The sequence below is a fragment of the Doryrhamphus excisus genome, linkage group LG10 (assembly GCF_037039965.1).
Source record: "Doryrhamphus excisus strain RoL-2023G ecotype Guam linkage group LG10, RoL_Dexc_Guam_v1.1, whole genome shotgun sequence".
Classification (NCBI taxonomy): Eukaryota; Metazoa; Chordata; class Actinopteri; order Syngnathiformes; family Syngnathidae; genus Doryrhamphus; species Doryrhamphus excisus.
This window is the reverse complement of record NC_136366.1, coordinates 8,441,176-8,464,636: the sequence shown is the minus strand read 5'-3', so window position 1 is coordinate 8,464,636 and position 23,461 is coordinate 8,441,176. Positions and strand designations below refer to the sequence as shown.

The 23,461-nt window shown below is 41.3% G+C and overlaps 1 protein-coding gene across 2 annotated transcripts in view; it reads left to right on the top strand.

Annotated features, from left to right (window-relative positions):
- LOC131114699 (uncharacterized) overlaps positions 1-23,461 on the top strand; it is a 248,959-nt gene that overhangs the window by 99,587 nt on the left and 125,911 nt on the right. The window contains exon 3 of one of the 2 annotated variants that reach the window (XM_078793986.1): positions 10,358-10,486. In XM_078793986.1, the coding sequence (XP_078650112.1) occupies positions 10,358-10,486 (129 nt within the window). Of the gene's footprint in view, positions 1-10,357; positions 10,487-18,433; positions 18,551-23,461 lie in introns of those variants that run through there. The other variant, XM_078793987.1, reaches the window with a different exon arrangement.

Sequence of the window (23,461 nt, the reverse complement as noted above, 5' to 3'; positions counted from 1 at the left end):
AAATATACAAATAAATAATATAATAAATAATATAATAAATAATAATAATTCATTCATTTTCTAACGCTTTTAAAAATAAATATATTTATAAACATGTTCCACAGTTAGGCCATTGAAAACATTTGGTCTTAAATTGTCAAAACTGTTCCACACCAGTCCTGTAGGTGGCAGTAAAAAAAAACCTGGATCTGTGATTTTTTATTTTTTTTTTGCTTACTCTTGCCAACACACACAAAGGAATAAACTCCCTAATAATTACAAGTTGTTTTGCCCCGGTTGTCTGACTTGGACATTAGCGCTAAACCAGCTGTTGCGCATCCTTCTCTGTAGTTCAGGAGGAAGGGGGCCAGGTCACAGTCGGGTCAAATCCAAACATGTCTCCGAGAGAGAGAGAGAGAGAGAGCTCACCCTCGCCTTCATCCGATTTGCTTGTTAAAATGATTTTTATTACAACTTCTCCACTTTTGAAGTAAAGCCAAAGGAGTAGAATTGCTCTTATCTCCTTCTTGCCCATTTCCTCCAGAAGGGAATGTTTGGTGTAAGAGTTACAGGGAATTAAGAGGTCATTTTACGTACTTTATTGTTAGACGTTTCAGTTTTGATGATGCTATTTCTCAGTCAAAGGACAGTTCGGGTCCCCTATTATAGTAAAATGGACTTTTTAATGATGTAGTAACAGTAATATGCGTCCCTAGAGCCGGTTTATGAGCACCAAACGTGAGAATAATCAGTCATCTCCTTCACTTGTTTGCTTCACTTTTGAGGGAAGAAGCACTCCAACAGTCCCAGTTGTGGCTTTTTGTTATGTCATGAAGGATAAACCTTCTTCACAGACACCCACCACTTTGTAAAACCTGTTTTTTTTTGGTGTAAAGCTCTGCCAAGTATGAGCAGTATGTGTTGTCATTGTTTAATACAGTAAACCTCGGATATATCGGAATTAATTGTTCCCACTGGTTTTGTCCTATATAAGTGAAATCCGTTATATGCGTATACCGGAAAATGTCCGTTTTACACATATATCGGATTTATAGCTGGTATATGCGTAAATCGGATTTTATCCATTATAAAAAGGCATTTCCTTGACTATGTTGACTATGAACGGGACTGGAGATTTTGTCCGAAATAGGCGAAATCCGATATATGCAATGAATTTTTATTGGAAATGCATTACAGAAAAATTGGTTCTTTTTTATCTGTCCGTTGTGAGCAAATTTCCGATATATCTGAGTCCGATATATCCGAGGTTTACTGTATTTACATTTGTTATTTACATTTGTTTCATGAAACATTTAGACGTGTGAGACAGATTGCCCCCTAAACCTGATAACTGGTAAACTGGCAATCAAGTGTTTGCGATAACTTGCAATGAGTCTCATGCAGCGCTATGGAGAAATTTTGGCCCAAAAATTTTTGCAGAATTTTTTTCCAGCATGAAGTGCCTTTTTAAGGTCAAACCACAGCATCTCAATAAGATTCAGGTCAGGAACTTGGACTGTTTTCAATCATTGTCCTGCCGCAGTGGCTCTCACTGCGGTTTGCTGGAGTCCCAAAGCTTTAGTAATGGCTTTATAACCTTTTCCAGGCTGATAGACCTGGGGGAAGGATTCTTTCACAGGCCATGTAGGTTTGGATGTGATGATAAAAACCTTCAGTTGTGTTGTAATTGTCGAACATTTACGTGTGACAAGCATTAAAAAAAAATCAGGAAGGGGGCAATCACTTTTTCCACACAAAAATTGTAATTAAAAATCCACAGTGTAGACAAGCAGTTGCTATAATGACGACATCCTGCTATTATATTTGCAAAAGAATTGAAACACTGCTTTTAAAAAAAAAAAGGCACCATTTTAAAAAGATTGAGGAACATTTCAATTTTGCTAGCCCAGATTGAGAAACGTCTTGAGTGGATTGTGCCTACAACATGCTAGTAATGTAGGAATACCATCCCGACAATGGAATCCAATCAACATTGACAAGCCATACTGCTGCTTTAATTTGGGGTTTGATTCATGTTGATCATCTCTCCGGTCAAGAGTGGCCACATCTGTGCCATGTCGAGCTGTAACTGTTGAGCCTTCGTGATTGGATACGGGAATCATAATACCGTGGGCACTTGACTAGTGTATGAACAACCTGTACTGCGGGGGGCCCCCCATTTCAAAAGTCCAATCAGAATCGTTTTTGGAAGCTAAATAAAAGGGGATTAATCCTCAGATGATCATTTCTAAAGATAGATTAGATGCACCGTACGGCAGGGGGAGGTAAGATTAGGCCATTTGTATTTATCTGTATTCTCTTTCGTGGATGATGATACATTAATACGCAGTAAATCAATTTAATTAGCGTGTGTGCAATTCCACACACTTGATCAATATTTCCCCCCCGACAAAATGTCACCTGTTATTCTATTGAGACGTGACTGGGCAGTTTGGCGGAGGTCTCGTTTGCCTGTCAGTGATCTTTGTAGATTAGAATAGGCTTGGTCAGATTAAGGATTGTTTGGGATAAACGTTCAGTATGATGCCGGAACTCATCTACGGACAAGAGAGCCTCTGGTAATCTACTACCAGTTTGTAGGATAGGTACTGACTAATATGTAGTACATGTTTTGGGTCTTGTAAAGTATCCTTGGCCACTCCGTCATCTTCAGCCTTCACATGGGAAAACCATACAAATCAAAGATAATTTCACAGCTTAAAATAGTGTATGCTATAGACTGAACCAGGTAAATACCGTATATTTATAGTTATCGATTTAATTTAATTTAATTTAATTTAATTTAATTTAATTTAATTTAATGTAATTTAATTTAATTTAATTTAATTTAATTTAATTTAATTTAATTTAATTTAATTTAATTTAATTTAATTTAATTTAATTTAATTTAATTTAATTTAATTTAATTTAATTTCTTTATTTATTCATTTTTTAAATGTATATATATATATTTATTTTAATTTAAAGTGGTTAATATATTATTATTATAAAATTGACTAGTATAGTTGACTGACGATTAGTTAGAATAGTTGACTGACGATTTGATTCAGATGAGTCTGATCGGACTATCTAGCACGCCGTCAACTCATATCAAAATGTCATGTGATCAAGGTTGTACCATTCTGGCTCCATGGGGGTTGACCATGGCCCTGCTGAGCAAACATTTGAGCAAAAGCATCACAGTAAATATGCCAGAATTAGCTGAAATAGGTACATTTCTTCTGCCGTCCTCAGGCAGGCGCCATAAAATATGCATTTAGAAATAACACCACACATTAAACACTCATTGGCCAAAATGTGCGGGGAAGTTGGGAAGATTGGACAAAGATGCGAGGCTTTTTGGGAATGGGTTGTATTTGTGTGAGTCGGGATGATCCATCCTGGTTTGTATAATTTATGTTTTGACTGAAAGGTTAAAGGACATGGAAAAACCCGCCATGTGTCCGCCAAAGATCACTTTCTCTCGCCAGCACGAATGACGGCGACCATGGGCAGAGCACGGATTGTTATTAGATTGCGGCGGCAAAGAGCACAATTTCCCATGAGCGTCCTTTGCTACCTGATCTGTGCTAGGAAATACAGTACTGCATGGATGGATGGATGGACCCCACTCACCCCCACCCCCCTTCCACCGCTACTGCTTCTTCTCACACGCAAAAGCACATGCACACACACTGGTATCTGTTAGCCTAGCAAGCGCCTCCATTCACATGGAAGAGGTTTGTCTTCCAACTCCAGGATGAGGTATTAGCTTTCCCCTTGTGGGAGCGTTCTAATTAGGTAATTGACTGATGCATAAAGCAGGTGCATGTATCCCTTACAGCCGGCTCGACCTGTTCATTATTAAACACTGACCCTCTCTGCCACTCGTGCCAAAGCTAACGGTGAAGGGGAGAAAGTGGCCGGGGATAAGGGACACTTCCTAATTACACCTGCCGGTTACCTGAGCACTCATGCACGTTGAATGCCGCTCTAATTCCTGCCTACTCGGCTCCATGTCACCCACAAGACTATTATGAACGTTAGCTTGCAAAGGGGGGTTTGGTGGGAAGTTGCATTGAAAATAGAGTCCTGCATGACAGACCGCAGAATGTTTCATCACAACAGTTACAGGCAAATGAAATCGGAGCTACACCCGAGCGAAGGAAAGGAGAAGCTAGCCCGAGCGGGCAGCACTTCATTCTGACACTTTGACACCAGCGAACGCATCGGGTTGCCGTGAAGGCCCGTCGTAGCCCAAGTTATTCACATCACCAAGCCAAACGATACAAGATATGGATTGATAGCGGAGACAACAATTGATTCAAAATGTGTGTGTTGTGTGTGTGTGTGTGTGTGTGTGTGTCCGTACAGGATAGCAAGCTGCAAAAACATGACCCCCATTGCCACTTTATTAAATGATGACAAAATACAGCAGTTTTATCGCATAAGTCATGTTTTTTTTTTTTTTGCAGTCGTGAATCAGTCGTGGTTTGGGACACCATAGACAGATTACGGCCTGGAAATCCTTTATTAATCTTCATCATTAGTCTTTGGGTGGTTTATTTGGTCGTAGGGCGCACACGGAACGATGAAAAAATCTTTCTATGTCCTTTCTTTCTCCTAATGAGCAGGGAGTACGTTGCTTTGGTGAGGCATTCAAGCGCACTGTGTATTTCTGAGTGTTCTGCTGAGTGCTCAGATGCAAAATACGTCACCATGGTGCCAAACAAAGTGGCAAGTTTGACAAAGCTGGTGAGAAATACTATTAGCTGTACTAGAATAGGATTTAAAGGTTCCTTTGTTAGCGCGAGTTGCAGGGGGAATGGTTTAACAGAGACACGTATGGACAAGAGTGGAAAATCTAAATTGTCCATAGGTGTGAATGGTTGTGCTCTGTGATTGGCTGGCACCAAAGTCAGCTGGGATAGGATCCAGCCTACGGGTGACTGGTTAGAAAAAAAATGTATGGATGTTTAATTTGCTACATTTTAAGTTCAATTCGATACTCAGGGAAAAATATAAATAAAGGTGCACAGAAACTATAATTTAGAGCCATTTTGTTTGCATGTACCGGATGGCAATCGGCAAAAACACGACCCCCCCCCTCGTCTCCCCTGCCTGGGAATGGTCCATTTTAATTCCGCCCGATACACATTTCATTTACAAGCACGTAAGTTACCAACGCTTTTAAGACAGACGTTTGGACTCAGGCCAGCCCCGTAAAGTTTTGCCATCAAAGACCGTAAATTGCCTCATACTGTTAAAATTGACATTTCTATCATTTTAACTTGTGTTCTGTCATCCTGTGTAAATGATGGATGGATATAGATGAGAACAATACGTCTGCTGTCTTGTTGGATCTTCATATACTCACGCTTCACAATCCAACATGTCCGAAAAGGAGCAGGAAGAAGCCGTGCTCAACTCTTCGACCGTTTGTTCACTTCCTGTGTTGAACATTTCATTCTCACGAACTCCGTTCTTGTGCCATTGCGGAATAAATGAGAAGTGATCATTCAAACAAAACGATCTCAACTGGGTTCTAATGAATGAGATATCTGATGAAGACAGATTATGATAGCACACCACTTCCCGACACTGATGGTGAGAAACCAGGAGAGGGCCGGGCCGACCTTGCAATTGGAGACCAGGGGGCCGGTAAATAATACGATGGGACATTTGTGTGAGCACCGACACCACGGCTTAGCTGAGCTGAGGTAATCATGGACGCTCATCAGCTATGATTAAGTCAGATATTTTAGCCCCAGGAGGACGACTGCTTAGAAGGATGGACGGGAATGAGTGATGAAGCTCTCACTTCACAACCAGCGAGTGAGTGAGGGAGTGCTAATGTTAGCCTGTATGTCTGGAGTGGCCAAAGTGCGGCCTGGGGGATATTTACGGACCATAGCTTGCTTTTTTCTGTACTTTTACATCGTAAAGTACAGTTAAACAATAAATAAAACAAACAGCAAAAAGAGGGTCGCACGGTGGACAAATGGTTAACATGTAGGCCACACAGTCAGGAGATCGGAAGACCTGGGTTCGATTCTCTGCTTGGGTTTTTATCCGGTTTCCTCCCTGAATGGTTTTGCTAGCGACCAAGGATGATGAAGCAACTTGGGTTGTTTACAAAATGAAACATCTTTATGATTGGTTGGAAAAAGTTAGAACACCCCTTTTTATATGTACATTCTCATCAAGGCCCCGCCCATCATCCTCTCGAAACCCCTGCTTCCCTCAGTCACCTTCAGCATCACGACCAATGCACCAAAATCTATTTCCTATTAGGCTTATTAATAACCGCTACGGTGTAAATATCTGTACTGGGGATGGATGAGGTGAGTGATGGAAGAAAAGGGGACTGATTGAGATGGCGGCAGTCGGGGTCGAGGTCACACAACGTACATCCTCAAAATCAATTTTCACACACTCTTAGTTTATTGGGAAGCAGGATGACGGATGTGTGTGCTGGACTTCCTGTAAATTAACTAACAAGTTTTGTAAAAGAAGGCAGGCGGTGCCAACTCATTTAGGACAAAAGGCGGACTGAATTCTCGACTGATCGCCAGGTAAATGAAGAATTACGTCAGAATCAGTCCAATCAGTTCCCAAAAAATCAGCTATATGAACTATTACACTATCAGAGACCATGCTGCGTGATATCGCTTTATGATTACATTAAAGGTGACCATTTATGGTAATGGTAGTGGTTTAATTTCATTTCAACATGCATCAGATTACAATTGAGTGGCTTATTAGATCCTACCCCTCCATCTGGTACTTTTACAATCAGTAACAGTCACTTCCTGCTTTTTTGTTTTTGTTTGTTTTTGTTTTAATTTTAATTTTAATTTTAATTTTAATTTTAATTTTAATTTTAATTTTAATTTTAATTTTAATTTTAATTTTAATTTTAATTTTAATTTTAATTTTAATTTTAATTTTAATTTTAATTTTAATTTTAATTTTAATTTTAATTTTAATTTTAATTTAATTTTAATTTTAATTTTAATTATTTTATTTTATTTTATTGTCACGTACCGAAGTATGAGGTGATATGATCATACAATGACATAATGGGTAACCATAGTAACCGTCAATATAGTGATATACATAGCACATCATGACTGGTTCAAGAATCTTCATCCTATTTAGCAAACATCAACTGCATCATTTAAAATATACTTAAATAAAATCTGCTTCTGCCTACTCTTTTTCCGGCATGTTGCAGTTCAAAAAATCAATAAAAAAATCAATGTGTGTGCCATGTTTGGGGTTTTTTTGTACAAAATCTCACTTCTGCTCATTCAAATGAGATTTGCAGCTACTGCCATCGTCCAACTTCCACAACTTCGCATCTTATCGTAACACGGCCAAAAAGGTATGAATAAATAATCATGCTCATCCTGTCTAATTGCCCCCCCCCCCACTATCCGGGTCCCAGCCCACTTCTCGCTACAGTTACCAGAAGTGTAAGACAGGAATGTGTCCTGCCTCAGCGAGAAATCCCAAAGTGCTTGGCGAGTCGGAGCTGCTAATACAGCTAATGCAGTAATGTACGGGCCCGGGCGATTAATGAGAGCGCTCCGACTCTGACATCTCAGACACCCTAATGTTGCTGCAGCGTCTCTCCGGCTGTGCTTTAATCCATCACTGGACGCCGTAACCCAATTATGGCCTGACGCTTTACTCCGAGGCACCCCCTCCTCCCCCCGGGCTGGGTCCTTCACACACGTCTGTAAAAGGGCAAACGGGCACGCGCACACGCGTATATAAAAATAAGTGGCTTGGAGTGTGATGGGACAACGCAAAAAAGGATGTTTGTGTGTGTACGGACACACCTATCAGGAACAGGTACATGATACTGGGATTGTCCGACAACAACCGTGGACGAGATCTTTGACTTGCAATTCTCTGCCAGGATACTCGGGGCAGAGTGAGCAAGCACTACTCTTATTGACTAGCTATTTAGTTCCCTGTGTGACACTTGTGAACAATGGTGACTGAAGCTGCATCGAGATACAGTAGTTGCTGGAGCTCATGGTTTTTTTTTAGTTTTTTTTTTACATATTGTACAATAGAGCAATACAGCAAATAAATGAGTCTGTGTTGGTTTAGCCATAAAGGAAGCTAATATGCCGAGGATTAAGATTAAGATTAAGATATGCCTTTATTCGTCCCTCAGTGGGGAAATTTGTATTGTTGTCAGTTAAGCAGTACAAAATACACAATATAGAAAAATAAACATTATAAACAACCCAAGTATTAACAAAAATCAACAGTTTTTCCCAGAGTTATATACAATACAGTATGTAGATAATATGAAACGAGATGAGAAATATAACCAGTCTATACACTGAGATCTTGTTAGAGAGTTAATATGAGGCATTATGGAAATACTTCACATAGAACATAATATATTGCATTTAGAGCCCTTAATATTGCACATGGAGGTTGATCAGATATTGCACAGTGAATGGGGTCTGGAGTAACTATACTGACTATAAAAAGCAAGTATTACACAGATGTACATAGTGGTGTAGAAGGATGGCGTTATCCGCAACAACTGTTCCAAAAGATAAGCAGTGCCCAGTCGAAGTCTTTTGCGCTGCTTTCTGTATTCCATTTGTCATCCCTATAAAGCACTTTTCTTGTTATGATTGCAATCATGCTAGCAAGATGCTACACTAACATGCTTCATTCCCAGAGGTCCATCAGTGTTCAGTTTTAGCTCGGGGAGGTGGGCGAGTGGAGGGATCATCGCTGCATTTTTCATAAGACCCCCGTGCAACATTTATGATCCCCCCCCCCCCCCCCCCCGAAGCTTCTGAAACAATACTTGACTGCTTCGCCGACCGTGTCAGCCCCCCCGCCCCCCCGCGACATGAGACTTACCTGCTACTGAAGGTTCTCCATTTACTGCAGGGAAAGTGGATGTCAGACGTCCACAGCCTTGCCTCTCACTTCCTGTTATGTCACACACCCAGTAACCGAGCTGTCAATCAAGAGATCTACGAGCAGGCCGTCCTCTAAATCAGGTGCATTGACTCCTGAAGAATTACTGGAGGAGCCTACTTCAATTAGCCACTCCCAACAGCAAATTAACTTAAATGTAGCCGCTCAATAAAGTTGGAGACAATCATTTGCATGTCAATGTCGCTTTTCTCTCAAGGCCAAACGTTCAGCTGACCCGTGCAAATCCCAGGATTCCATGCATTGGCTGTAGTACCAATTAGCCAGAAAGCTAACATAAAGACAAATGTGCTATTTATGGCCAAACATTCAGAACAGACGATAAATATCACGGGAACCCTTTTTGGCAACTTTATGTATTTTTGGTGTTTATTTATTGCAGCATAATATGAACTTTTTATATACATTTAGAGATGTTGTTATATTGAATTCTACAATATACGATATATCATTATGTATGATTCCATGTCCTGTAATTATATTATGATTTACTGTCATAATGTATGATATTTAATTTTCTGGTAACAAAAATAAGATTTAGTTTTATTCTTTTGTGTTTTTTTTAGATTTATATTAAGGTTACAATAATAAGGTACAATATACACATGATTAATTTATGCTTTATTATTCATTTTTAATCAGAGAATATTTAGTTTTGTACAATTTATCGTGCATTTCTTTAAATTGTAGTAAAATTAAGTAGCTAAACAAAAAATATATATTTTTTGTATTTTTATTTTATTTTATTTTATTTTAGGGAATTTCTAGTTTAAAGATTATTTTTTTTCTTTTTGGGCAACCTGTTTGATCAGCGTTATGATAATTTGTCATGAATTATTGATTATTATGTCTTTATATTTGAAGAATATCGACTTATTGTGAATGGAGAAAGTGTTTTCTATCTTTGAGTCAACGCACCAAAAATTGGAGAAAATGCAAAGTGTTGCATTTGTATTTTGGTTTTGCATAATTTGTACAAAAAAATAATTATTATCCACAACTTCAGTTGCCTATTAATTATAGTGGAAAATGCGCCTTTTAAGCTGTAGTGAGAATAAGAAGTTCCCCATGCTACATGACCTTAATCAAACTCCTTGTGACTTGCGGACTATTTTTGTCGGGGATTTTTACTGTAGGGGGAAAAAACCCCGGAAGATAGGATGATCTAAGGCCTGGGAAGAGTTGAATTGTGTCAATTTGTAATTTTTTGTGGTGTTTTTTTTTTCCTTGACAAAATGTGCTAACTAAAAAGGCCTTGAGGTGGAGGTCATGAGAACAGTAGACGTTGGAGAGAGCATGTGATGAGCAAAAGCTGCAGCGGGTGATAAACAATGAAAAGACTCATCATTTTTTGCGTATGATGCTGCTGGAGAACATGATTAATGTTTTTCCTCTGCAGCAAATGATGGAATCTGCTCGTGGAAGATGAAGTCTACTTTCCCAACTCCACTGTCCCCATGTCCTCCACCTACCAGCCTGTCAGCCCCCGGGCGTCTTCAGCATCAGATGTCAGCTTCCTGGAGTCAAAGTAAGTCAGACAAACACGTACACTGTATGCCGGACCTCTGAGGAGTACCTTGCCGCATGCTCAAGTGCTATAAGTGCCTGGGAGTCGTCTTACAAGAAACACTTATTGCATTTTGTATTGAGCATGATGTTATGAAAAATTAATACAGGCAATGGTGTGCCTTTGTCTCCATATCCATTCGATGTGTGTGTGGACCTCTGAATCCATCTGACACATTTACATGCTTGTGAGAAGTCACGTGCAAATGCGGTTTCTGTTACTGTATCATCGCAATGCAACAAAAAAAAAAGGTGAGGCGTTCATCTCCAGAGACTTTTTGAGAGTCCATGCAGGATTCCCAGTGCTCGGACTTCCTTCCATTTACTGCATTTTAAGTCTCTAATTCCCAATGCCGAGGACACATATTGACTGGACTATTGGCAAAACAGTAGTGGAACAAGTAGCCAAGTAAAACAATACAGAGTGGGAGCAGAGACGGGCAGATAGCCTCACATGTACGTAAAGCGTTGTGGTGAAGGATAACCTTGCAAATACATCAAACACTACTCTACTTGTTTGTTTACATTTGGTTCCGTTTAAGAATAAAGGACAAGAGTGGAACGCTAACAAGGGATTTGTTCGCTTGATTACTAGTATTATTAGCATTATTAAATAAATGTTTTTCATTGTATTCAGTTTAAAAACGGCCGCACGGTGGTTAGTGGTTAGCATGTTGGCCACACAGTCAAGATGTCAAGAAGATCTGGGCTGAAATCTCCGCTGGAGAGTGGAGTTTGCATGTTCTTCTTGTGCGTTGGTTCTCTTCGGGTACCCATTCCAAAAATGTTAGGTTAATTGGCGACTCTAAATTGGTATAGGTATGGTCTCGCGCCCTGTGATTGGCTGGCCACCAGTCCAGGGTGTACCCCAGTAAGCGGCATAGAAAATTGATGGATGATATAAAAAATAAAAACACAATTTAGAAAGGGAAATACAAATATATGTTGACAAGAATATTTGGAACATAAATTAATTTGTCTTTGTGCATAAAAATAGCTTTAAAAAAAAGTTAAAATAATAATATCCGATTATTTTGGTGTTTTTTTTTGTCAGGGTTAACTTAGAGCAACAGGAAGTTCCTTCCTTCAGTCCCCTTTCCCGAGCCCATTTTTACCCCTCCCGTTTCATTTCATTAATCCCAGTAATGCAAGCAACCTGTACCCTTCAAATTGTGATGGATTATTTTGAAGTAGATCAAAGAGAAAATCCCATTAAAATGGATTGTGCATGAAAACACTGTTCGAAGCAATTTTCTTAAATATCTCATATCAGAATTTTGGTATTGGGCAAGATTAGGGGATTAGATTTCTTTTAAAACCATTTTGATCGTAAAAGAACATTTGCTGCTTAAAATTGCTGTTTTGTATGTTGTGTATTCCCCCCCGTCCCATGACTTTAACATCTGCGACACGCCCTATGGGTTGTGCTCAAAATGCATTGAACGACCTGCTAGCATACAATACAGATATCCTCAAAGGTCTGTGGTCTTTAGACAATAATTAGTAGCACAGAGAATTTGCTTAATGGCAGCCATATTTTTCAATCAATCTTGCTCAAATTTCACAGATATGTGCTTGTCCATTCCCTCAAGATGTGTCCCGAATTTCATTGTGATCCGTCAAAAAACCTCGAAGTTATAGTATATTTTGCAGTGCGTGTGTGAGAAATTTCAAGTCAGTTTGTCTTACAGGTTTTAATAACAGCTCCACTGTGCGGTGTAGTTGTTGGAAAAATAATAGCACACGCAACACAGCAGGGGTGCATGTTTTGGCAAATTTTCACCTTTTTCTGCGCAGTGGTTCAAGAGTAGAAAAGTTGGTTTCCACAAACAAATGAATAATGCGGTATCCTAATTCCGTCATATACCTGTCATACACACACAGGACCCCAGACGACGTATCACCTGGAGACCATGATGACGGGTTTAGTAATTAAGTGTGAATTTTGAGGCATTAAAAGCAGGAATTAACAACAGGTGGATCCGACACTAAGCGGCCGCTTTGCTTAAAAGTGTGTTAGATCATTAACGACAAGGGTCAGGCCTGGAAGTGATATTGGTGTGACTCCAGGGAGCGCTGCCTCGTGACCCCGGGCGGACTCATTTGGTCCAATTTTTGGTGACCAAAACAATAAATCTTCATCCCATTCACTGGCTTCGGCGTCTTTGACTAAAAATAAGCATCACACCCAAAGCCTGTTGGACGTTGATGGATGGACCGTGAACTCCTGACCCTATAAAATGTAACAAGAAAGGCTACTGCAGGCACAGCATGGGGCGGGTCAGGGGTTGCGATATTGAGTTAGCAAACACAGGTTTTTGTTCTTGTTGCGCACGTGTGCGAGTGTGACTCCAGAGAAAACACGTACATGCAGACCAAAGAGTGAAGAGTGTTCATATAGGTTGGAATTGGGAATTTGGGAAATCATACAAGTGTAAAAATAAGTCAACCACGGTGAAACCGTGTCCAATCAACATAACAAATGACAATGCATATGGTGATGTTGTCATCTTTAAGGTCTTTAATCCTGTGTATATTCTTCTCTTGTGCCTCAAAAAGCTAAAGAAAAAGTATATCCGGATTTCATCCCTCCACGTTGACCGAATTGTGGTTTCAGGTAGACTGATGATGCTATTTTGTTGCTATTTTGATGCTATTTTGTGTATTTTGTGCTACTTTAGACGCATAAATAAAGTATTTTTTGTTAGGTTTCCAGTGCATTTTAATAAGCGGTTATAATGCCATCTGTTGCTTTGGTGTGCATTATTCAGCTGGTGAAGCCATTTTTGTGTGGATCGATACAAAAATATCGACATTTCCAATCCTGGCTATTCATGCTGTGCAACTGATTCTCAAATCAAAATATTGTTTGATACTTCAGCCATTTGAGGTAGTGTCTGTCAGAAACGTTTGTCTGCTGAAATGATGATGAATCGTAACTGGAGCCATGTGTGAAGTCTGAATAAAGTTTTAATTCTTATAGTTATTAATAATAAACTCAAATTCCAGTAGTCTAGGAACAGAACTTGCTCGTAACCCAAGGACCCAAGTGAGTAGCAACAGAGCGTCAAGAATGATGGTCGCAGTGTCATGGTGTGGGGATGCACGAGTGCTCCTAGCACCGGGTAGCTGCGGTTCATTGAGAATTCCAACATGTGTATCCAAGCTTCATTTCTATAGTGTTGTGCCTTAAGTGGATACACTGCAACATTGATTCATTCATTTTCTACAGCTTATCCTCACAAGGGTTGGGAGGGGTGCTGGAGCCTATCCTAGCTGTCTTCGGGCGAGAGGCAGTGTACACCCTGGACTGGTCGCCAGCATGTTTTTGGAATGTGGGAGGAAACCGGAGTCCCCGGAGAAAACCCCGGAGAACATGCAAACTCCACACAGAGATGGCCGAGAGTGGGATTGAATTTGGGTCTCCTAGCTGTGAGGCCTGTGCGCTAACCACACAACCGCCGTGCAGCCACACTGCAACATTCATTCATTAATTCATTAATTTTCTACTGCTTTTCCTCACGAGGGTCGTGGGGGGTGCTGGAGCCTATCCCAACTGTCTTCGGGCGTTAGGCGGGGTTCACCCTGGACTGGTGGCCAGCCAATCACAGGGCACATATAGACAAACAACCATTCACACTCACATTCATACCTATGGATAATTTGGAGTCGCCAATTAACCTAGCATGTTTTTGGAATGTGGGAGGAAACCGGAGTACCCGGAGAAAACCCACGCATGCACGGGGAGAACATGCAAATTCCACATAGAGATGGCCGAAGGTGGGATTGAATTCGGGTCTCCTCTCTGTGTAGTCTGTGCGCTAACCACTTGACCGCCGTGCAGCCACACTGTAACATAAGAGTTGATAAAATGCGAGGGGTGTACGTAAGGACATGGCGCCTGTCCTTACCTCTAAGACATCCGTAGACTCCATAGGAGTAATCCTAATAACATTCTATCCTCGTCTTCTCCCTTAATGCTGTCCACTCACTACCAGGTTACTTCCACCACAGCGGACATGGCTTAAACACAGCTCCCCTTCCCACTCATTCACACCCTGAGGGTGAATGCAATAGGTCAACACCGTGTGAGTTGTAGCATCTCGCCTCTCGTTTCCTACAGTAGCGCCTCTGGCACCGGGAACACCGTCGCCTGTTCCTTCCTCGTAGGACGAGGGGGCACGTGGACAGAGGCACCCATATATAATAAACATGTTCACTGTCAGTGAGAAGACGACTGCCTGGCGTCGTCTCTGATGAGGTGTCGGGCCGACGTAACTTGGACGAGCGTCAATGTGGAGCCTAGTTTGAATATGTAAAGTGCTCCGAGGCAAGGCAGAGACTGCAGCATTAGCACACTCGTCTTGGCTCCGTGTCTCTGGGAAAAATGAAGCGGCGTTTTTATATTTGTATAATCACATCTAATATCCATACGTGTTGTGTTGCCGTGGAAAATGACACAGAAACGATATGTTTTTCTAATGCTATTGATTGCACATCATTGCTCACTCAAGCCTCTCAAGGCCAACATTAGCGCCACGGCTTCCTTGTTCCGTCTTTAATTGATGCTGGATATTGCTCCACTTTCCGCTCCTTGATATTAAGAATGCATATTGAACATAGCGGGGCTGCCTTTTCTATCGTTTTAACGGGTACGACTGTCCACGCCGGCACATAGACGGCCGACTTAAGAGCTTATGGATTAAAAGAAGGAGGCTGTGTGGACCGTATGAGTGCTGCAGGAGACATTAGGAGCTCTTTGCAGCCCTACTGTAAAACATTACGATGGAAGAACATCAGCAGCAGCTTCATTTGCTAACATTCGGTATAGATCTGAAACAAAATTAGATACACGTGCGCACTTCAATGAAGCTTAGTATAAAACTTATCCTTGCAAAGGCAGTTTTTACACTATTAATTCTGTATTGATTCTCACCAGTGGAGGTACCAAACCTTGTCACCTTGAATGTATGTACATGATGGAGGAACTATACACTCCAGATCAAATTTTTAAGGCCAGGTGAAAAATTGCAAGACATTCTGCACTGTTGGGTCTTAAAATTCCAAGAGAAGAAATGGGCCCGAGACAAAAAAAGGTTTTGAAAAAGGAATATATTGTAAACAACCATTAAAATGAAAAAAACGTTCATCATGTGATAGACCATAGCTAAAAATAAACCTGATAGGACCCCCAATGCTGTGTAGCTGTTCCATTTTTGTTAATCACCTCAAAAGTTGGTTTGGGCATACTTGATGCCAGTGTTTCTAGGCACCAAGTGCTGGGATTGTTCCTCCAGGTGATCAAGCCAAGTCATTACCACACAGACGAGGGCCTCCTGCAACATCTCCACATAGCCATTTACCGTTTGACAACCCTGCACAAACTGGACTTCCATTAGCTCCATAGAAGGGAAATGCTAATCGGATCCTCTGGCTTAGGCTTTTTTTTTACTTGACTTTTTTGTTCCATAACCTTCCAGATCTTCTAAGACGTTTAAAATGACGTCTTACTGAGTCCAATCTCGGCAGCCAAACAATCCGACCACGTTCAAGCTTTTTTGCCTGCTGAGTTATGAGGAGTAATCTTGGGATTGATAGGTGTTGATATCCAAGTGTCATCTGGTCATCTGTCTATGCAGTTTGTAAAAAAATATATCATTTTCCAAGCCAATTTTATATTTGATGATGTTATCTTGTGCAAGTGGGAATCTAATGTTGTATGAAGGAATCAAAAATGTCTCCTGTCCATCTAATCCTCGCCGTCAGCTGTCCGTCAGCCGTCAGACGGGCAAGCGAAGACGAGAGGCGAGTGGACAGATGTGTGGCCCTCCGTATTGTTTGGGTTTTTATCAGCTTTTGTCCCTCAGCTCCAGCAATGATTGGAGGGACGGGTGCCGCGAGGAAGTTTAGCACATGTGGAAGACGTGTGAAAGCCTGACAGGGCCTGCAAGAGGCAACACGGACACCAGATATTTGTCAGGCGCACACGTTGATGTCGCATTAGAATTGACCTCAGATGGCTCTAAGACTTCCATCCAGAATTCCAACAGTGCTTTCTGTCAATTGGAAATCCTATTTATTTGAATGTATCCTCTTTTAATTGAGGTCCTTTCCTGATCTGTTATTTTCTAATCAATACCCTTTGGTTGTCTCCCCATTATGTTTCCACAGACAAGTGTGTTGCTCTAATAAAACAGTGAAGAGGCAGTGTTTTTGAGTTTTGAAAGGACTTTGAAGCGAAGTCCATCCACCTGCTCCGTGTTGCGTGCAGGATAAGTCACCATTTTGGAGCATGTTTTTACCAATTTAAGGTACGTTTAAAGTACTTTAATTAAACATCACTTTGTTGTCTAATACATTTTGGTGAACCCCCTTTCACAAGACTGACCCATCTGTCAAATGTAGCTTTGTGATAAATAAATATAAAATGTCCTCACCTTTTTATAAAGCAACATGACCGCAGGCGCGTTGATCACACACTTCTCCGTGAAATGTGTCATCATTTTGGCCACAAATGAAATCAGGTCACCTAACTTGTTAAGTTATAATAAAGGTTGCTTGTGTGTGTCTCCAGTATACGTGATGATTTTGTGTGTGTGTGTGTGTGTGTGTGTATGTTCCTGAAGGGCATGAGTGCAGTAATGATTTACTAAATGTCAAATGAACACTAGTTGGGAGAAAACACCATGCAGAAGCCGCGTTGGCTGGAAGCTCTTTAGCATTTCACGCCCTGATTGTGAGATAGCTCCTTTTTCAACAGCAAGCAGCAGCACGCCTGTAGAATTAGTGCCCAAGGAATCAAGCCTAGCGGTCACTTTAAGCTGCAACACTTTGCTATGAACAATGAGCTTGAGTGGATGTGAATTCCAACAAGCTGCAGTTGTTTTTTTTTTTTTTTTTTAAGGCAAAAGAGCACAAACCATCTGCGCAATAATAGCTTTTATGAGTTGTGGTCTCCTGGGTCGGGCATCACTGGCGGCGACAGCCTGATGTGAGGCTGAGAGCTTGGCTGTCCCTTCTCCACGCTCTCAGCCTCATCCGTGGGGTCCACAGAGACCACCAGGAGAGGCCAAGAGAAGTCTTAATCACTTTCCCCTTCCTCTTCTATCCTCTTTTGCAGCTCCAGGACTGCTATTCGCACTCTGCCCCCGACACCATCATTTATTTATCCTCCCCTTCTCAAGTGTTGTTTTCCATTCAGCGGCATGATTTTTTCACGACGTGCGAGGCGGGCGGAGGGTAAAGGGCCCAGGTGGCACCAGTGGCGATTTATTAAACCCAAAATGGAACGGGTGCCCCAGAATAGAAGACAGAAAGGCGAACGGTTGTCACGCAGCGTTTGGTAACTCTTTGCTCTTACCTGCTATGACTTGACCACCGCCAAGGCGACGTCTCGTGGATCGCTGGAGACTTTATGTAAATGTGGGTTAGCATGATTGGCACTTGCTGTAAGAGGGACGCTGACAAAGGGGCGAGGGTTCATGGCTGTGTGACTTGTGTAGAAAGAAATCCAAGATGAGTGCCTGTCCCTGCTGTCTGGCAACTAGTTACAATCTAGAAGTGACAGTGGCTCTTGTTTCCGCTAATGAGAGCAACCTACGACATCCTTTCTCCTCCCTTGACACACACACACACACACACACACACATGTCACCATGGTCTCACCTGATTCATCACAACAGCCTGTTGGAAGGTTGGGCTGCACGGTGGATGGAAATGCAGTTTTATCAGAATGTTTTGCATATGGTCAACTACATCAAACGGGTATTTGCGATTACAGTAATAGTTACCAGTAGACATACTCCCATCCATCAGCCACCGATCATTATTGGCCGATTTCTGTGATGCCAATAAATGCCTTCCAACCCTGATCACACAATCTGATCAGTTGTTGTTGTTGTTGTTTTTTCAGCAATAGCTCTGAATGAAGGAATTTGACAGCCAAAATGGAGGACGACTGTATATACCAAACCCATCAGAAGATGGTCAGAAGGAAAGGCGGCATGTGCTTCCTAACAGATAAAAGGTAAGAACACAATGTAATACAAATATTAAATAAGTGGGATTACAAAGTACTACTATTTGAAAGCAATTTGAAGACTTTCAAAGAATTCTTTTGTAAACATTCATTCATTTTCTACCGCTTATCCTCACGAGGGTTGCGGGGGGTGCTGGAGCCTATCCCAGCTGTCTTCGGGCGAGAGGCGGGGTACACCCTGGACTGGTGGCCAGCCAATCACAGGGCACATATAGACAAACAACCATTCACACTCACATTCATACCTTTTGGAGTCGCCAATTAACCTAACATTTTTTAGGAATGTGGGAGGAAAACGGAGTACCCGGAGAAAACCAACGCATGCACAGGGAGAACATGCAAACTCCACACAGGGTGGAATTGAACTGGGGTCTTTTCGCTGTGAGGTCTGCGCGCTAACAACTCGTCCGTCATGCAGCCATTTTTGTAAACAAAGGTGAATTATTTTCTTCTTTTTCTTGATATGCTCATAAGAAGCAACCTTTATTTTTATTTTTATTTTTATTTTTATTTTTATTTTTATTTTTATTTTTATTTTTATTTTTATTTTTATTTTTATTTTTATTTTTATTTTTATTTTTAAAATCACACATAAATGGAATTAAGTCGTACTAGATATAAATCAATAAAAGTACTAGTATTGTTCGAAGATAGCCATAACATGACTATGTTTACATGACTAGGATTATCATGGGACTAAGAAAGAAATAGCAATAGTATCATACGAAACACTAAAATCAATTTTTATAAAGTATACATGCACGGATACCAATGGAACTGTGTTAAATAGTGATTAGTTTCTTACTTTCCTTCACGAAATCATTGCAGATATTTCCTTCCATGTGGTTTCAATGGAAGCCACATGCTCTTACAACATCATCCAGGTGTTGAGGAACATGTCACGTTATTCCATCACTGAGCATATTTCTATTAGTGGGATGTTACCTGAGGTGTAAAATCCATTGCTGGAATGTGGTTACATAAGACTACTTTTTATAGTCGCCTTGGGGAAGAGTTCGATTTTTTATTCTAATATCTATTTAATGGGAGTTTTCCTTCCCAAAACGCTGGCTTTGAATAGACTGCCTTCAGCTCCTTGCAATTACCATGGATGTTAGCAGTGGGAGGAAGAGGGAGGCCATGAAAGGCCACTGGTGATACATTGCACAACTACACTTTTTTTTTTGGTTTTTATCGTTGGAAGTGAAAGAAGTCCTGCCAACATGTTTCTCTCGTGGATGTCTGAGATGAACATGAGTCATAACGCCGCATTGTAAACTCTATGCTGCAGATCTGGCTCAAGTAACATGCTAGAACTTAACTTGAACTGATTTTCCTCATTATCCCCAAGTTTTCTTACTTCCGCTATAGAAGTTGTGTTTTCATTGGCCACGATTTGTCCGTTTATGCGCAACTTCCTGTCAACGGTCTTTGATTTATCAACTTTTATTATGATTTGTATCATAGATGTTATTCCAAGGATATAGCTTCTTATTGAATTTGGATGCAGAAACACTTGGTTACCTTAGTTCCTTGATTTAGCAAATATGGGTGTGCTTACAATTGAACTGTAAAAGCGGCCACCATGTTTAAAAAAAAATAAAAAATTAAAAGTCAGGCTTCACTACTCATCTTAAAATCAAGGTCTAACAACTATCAGTAAGTCAGCTCTGCAATAGAAGTTGCTTACACAACCCACTTGCTCATATCGTCTATTTTGTGACACACACACACACACACACACACCGTGCTTATCTCGACTTGTGTGTACAGAAGCAGAAAGCAGACAGGTGTTCTTTGACAGTGTTGCTTTCCAGCAGTGTGTGAGTGATAAGACAATTTATCCAAAACAACTGTTGTGTAGTAAAACAAGCGCCTCGTGTGTCCATGCATGTGTGTCTCATCTTATGTTCGGAGAGGGGGCTGGAGGTTAGATTTCATCTTGATAGCAGGGGCCGCCATGGAGGAGGGCCAAACATATGTTCCGAGGGCCAGGGAACAAAAGCGATGACACGTTAGCCTTTTCACGGAGATGACCTTTCCGCCGCTGCCGATCCCAGCCCCGCCGCCTGCCGCTGTCCTTTTGTCTGCCAGCTCGCCCCGGGCCCAGCTCGAGCCCAGCGCTAGAATTTCTCCTCATCTCCCCAAATCTCCCTTGACTAAATGTCAGGATTACATATTTCTGTGCTCGCTCGCACACACACACACACACACACACACACACACACACACACAGGGATTAAATTAGTGCGTCTATGCATGTATACACTGTGTGTGTGTGTGTGTGTTTTTATGTGTGAGAGTGTGAGAGGAGGCTAATGAATATGCATTAGTGTGTGTCACTTTGCTGTATGGATGCTTTTATGGAGCTTCCCCTTGTTGACTACACCAGATGCCTAAATATCTTTCATCTATCTAAAATTTTGGAAAAAATGGTGTAATAAAAAGAGGGGATTTTTACTTGGAAACGTGGGAAAAAACATTCCTAATCTTTCATGCTAATAATGAAAGCTAGGCTGCCATGCTAGCTAACAGCATAGGTTAGCTTAATAATGTTTTCAACCCTTGTAGTAAATGGCTGAAAAGACTAAAAACAGTGTTTTGTTTGGCTACGAGTTTTTATTTTTAAGTTTTGCACTTTCCCAATCATCTTTCTTGCTGATAATGAAAGCTAGGCTGCCATGTTAGCTAACAGCATAGGTTAGCTTAATAATGTTTCCAGCACTTGTGGTAAAAGGCTGAAAAGACTAAAAACAATGTTTTTAGTTTTACTACGAGAGTTTTTAGCAGTTTTGCCCTTTCCCAATAAAGTTTAGGCGCTAATAATGTGTGCTAGCCTGCCACGCTACTCTAACATTGGCTAATTTAAAAATGGCACCAACTGTTGTGGTGAACTATGAATTACAAAATTAAATAATAACTTTACAATTTTCTTTATTTTCTCCGGGTACTCCGGTTTCCTTCCACATTCCAAAAACATGCTAGGTTAATTGGCGACTCCAAATTGTTCATAGGTATGAATGTGAGTGTGAATGGTTGTTTGTCTATATGTGCCCTGTGATTGGCTGGCCACCAGTCCAGAGTGTACCCCGCCTCTCGCCCGTAGTCAGCTGGGATAGGCTCCAGCACCCACCGCGACCCTCGTGAGGAAAAGCAGTAGAAAATGAATGAATGAATTTTCTTTAATTACCAATGATGTTTGGTGTGAATAATGCTAACTAGGTCACCTTGCTATGTTAGCGCATACGCTACTTTAAAAAGGAGGCCCACCGCAGATTTAAAAAAATAATAGCAACAGTATTTTGTGAACTGAGTCAGTGAAAAAGTTTTCATTTTAAAAAACACAACATTCCAATGACATTTGCTGTTATTATTGCATGCTAGGTTGCCTAGCTAGGCTAACAGTTGAACCTCTCCCACTTCTGACCAGAAATTGCACACAATTTACAACTTTGAATGTGCTAATGTCATGGCGTGTCTGCCATGACATTGGGGAAACAAAAGGATCAAGAATGTGTCCCATGAAAGTAATAGCATAGCTTTTCTCAAGAACGTTAGTAGCAAATGTTGTACGATATGAAATAGCTAACTGGCTGCAAATGAGTTGCTACCGCTAATGGCACTCTTGTTGATATAAACATCTGTGCTGATAGATGTTGCCTGTGTGTGAGCAAGAGGCCATTCTTTGTTTCTGTGTCCATAAAATTTCATTTAAATAACCGCAGGCGCGCTCTATTGTTCTAAACTGGAGTGGCTATTCCATGTCTGTGGGGGGAGTGGGGCTGATGTTAATTAGGGAACAATGATTTAATAATTCACGCATCCTGACACTGTTTTCATCAGCCTCACATCTCAACTTCACAAATCTGCATTAAGGGAAAAAAAATGTTGACACTAGTGTGGCAATACATAACACCATGAAACAAAGGTTGCTATAAATATCTAGCGGTGATGCTAACAGATATGGGGCAGCGCAGTATGATGGCGTGTGTGTGTGTGTGTGTGTGTGTTTGTGAAGGGACGTCACATCACACTGTCAAGACAGGCCCGTCCTTTCCCTCGTGTACTCGCCGAGGCTGGCACTTACCCAGTCCTCCACGGGCGCCAGCTCGCAGACTGGTTCTGAACTGGTTCCCTCACTTGGGGCTAGCCCGGGACCAAACCCCGCGTCTCCTCTAATTAGGGAAAGCGCCCATGCACGGGCATAACGAGCTGATGAATAATTAGAATTGGAGGAAATTGTGCAGCCAGGGTGGCAAATCTGGAGGGACAAGTGCTGAAAACAAGGCAAGCGGCATTAAGTCCACAGTCAGTCAAATCTGTGAAGTTGGCCGGCGGCGTTAACACTCGGCCTGTGTGAAGAGGAATAAAGCTCCAGCGCTGGTGGCTCGCCAAGGCCATAGTCACACCCCTAGGGCCGATTAAAGGAAACAAATAGGAAGTGGGTGATAAATGAATCCATAAATTGCCCAGTGATGAATATGAATTCTACCATGCTCTTGCCATGCGATAGCACTACGTTGTCGGGGAAAGGTGATAGAATGTTGTCTAAGGCGGCGTGTCAGACTCCTGATGAATGATTGATAGGCGTGTTTGGCTGCAGAAGATGTTCACGCTTCCAGGACTTCATGCAAAGACGACGTCTGCCTTGCGCTTTGTGGAGTTCTGACATTTGGAATGAAGTGAAGCTGACTAATAACAGGAAGACATTTTATAGGCTTCATTGTGATGATATAGTGCTGGTCCTTTGATGCAATCTACCCCGTTATTGGCGCCTTTTGGAAATGTTTGGAGGGCAACTGTTTTGGAGTCAGTGGTTATAGGCTCCGATGGATGGGAACTGTTTTTTGGGCTACAGGAAAGTACAGCAGGTCACATCAATAGCCACGTATACATGGA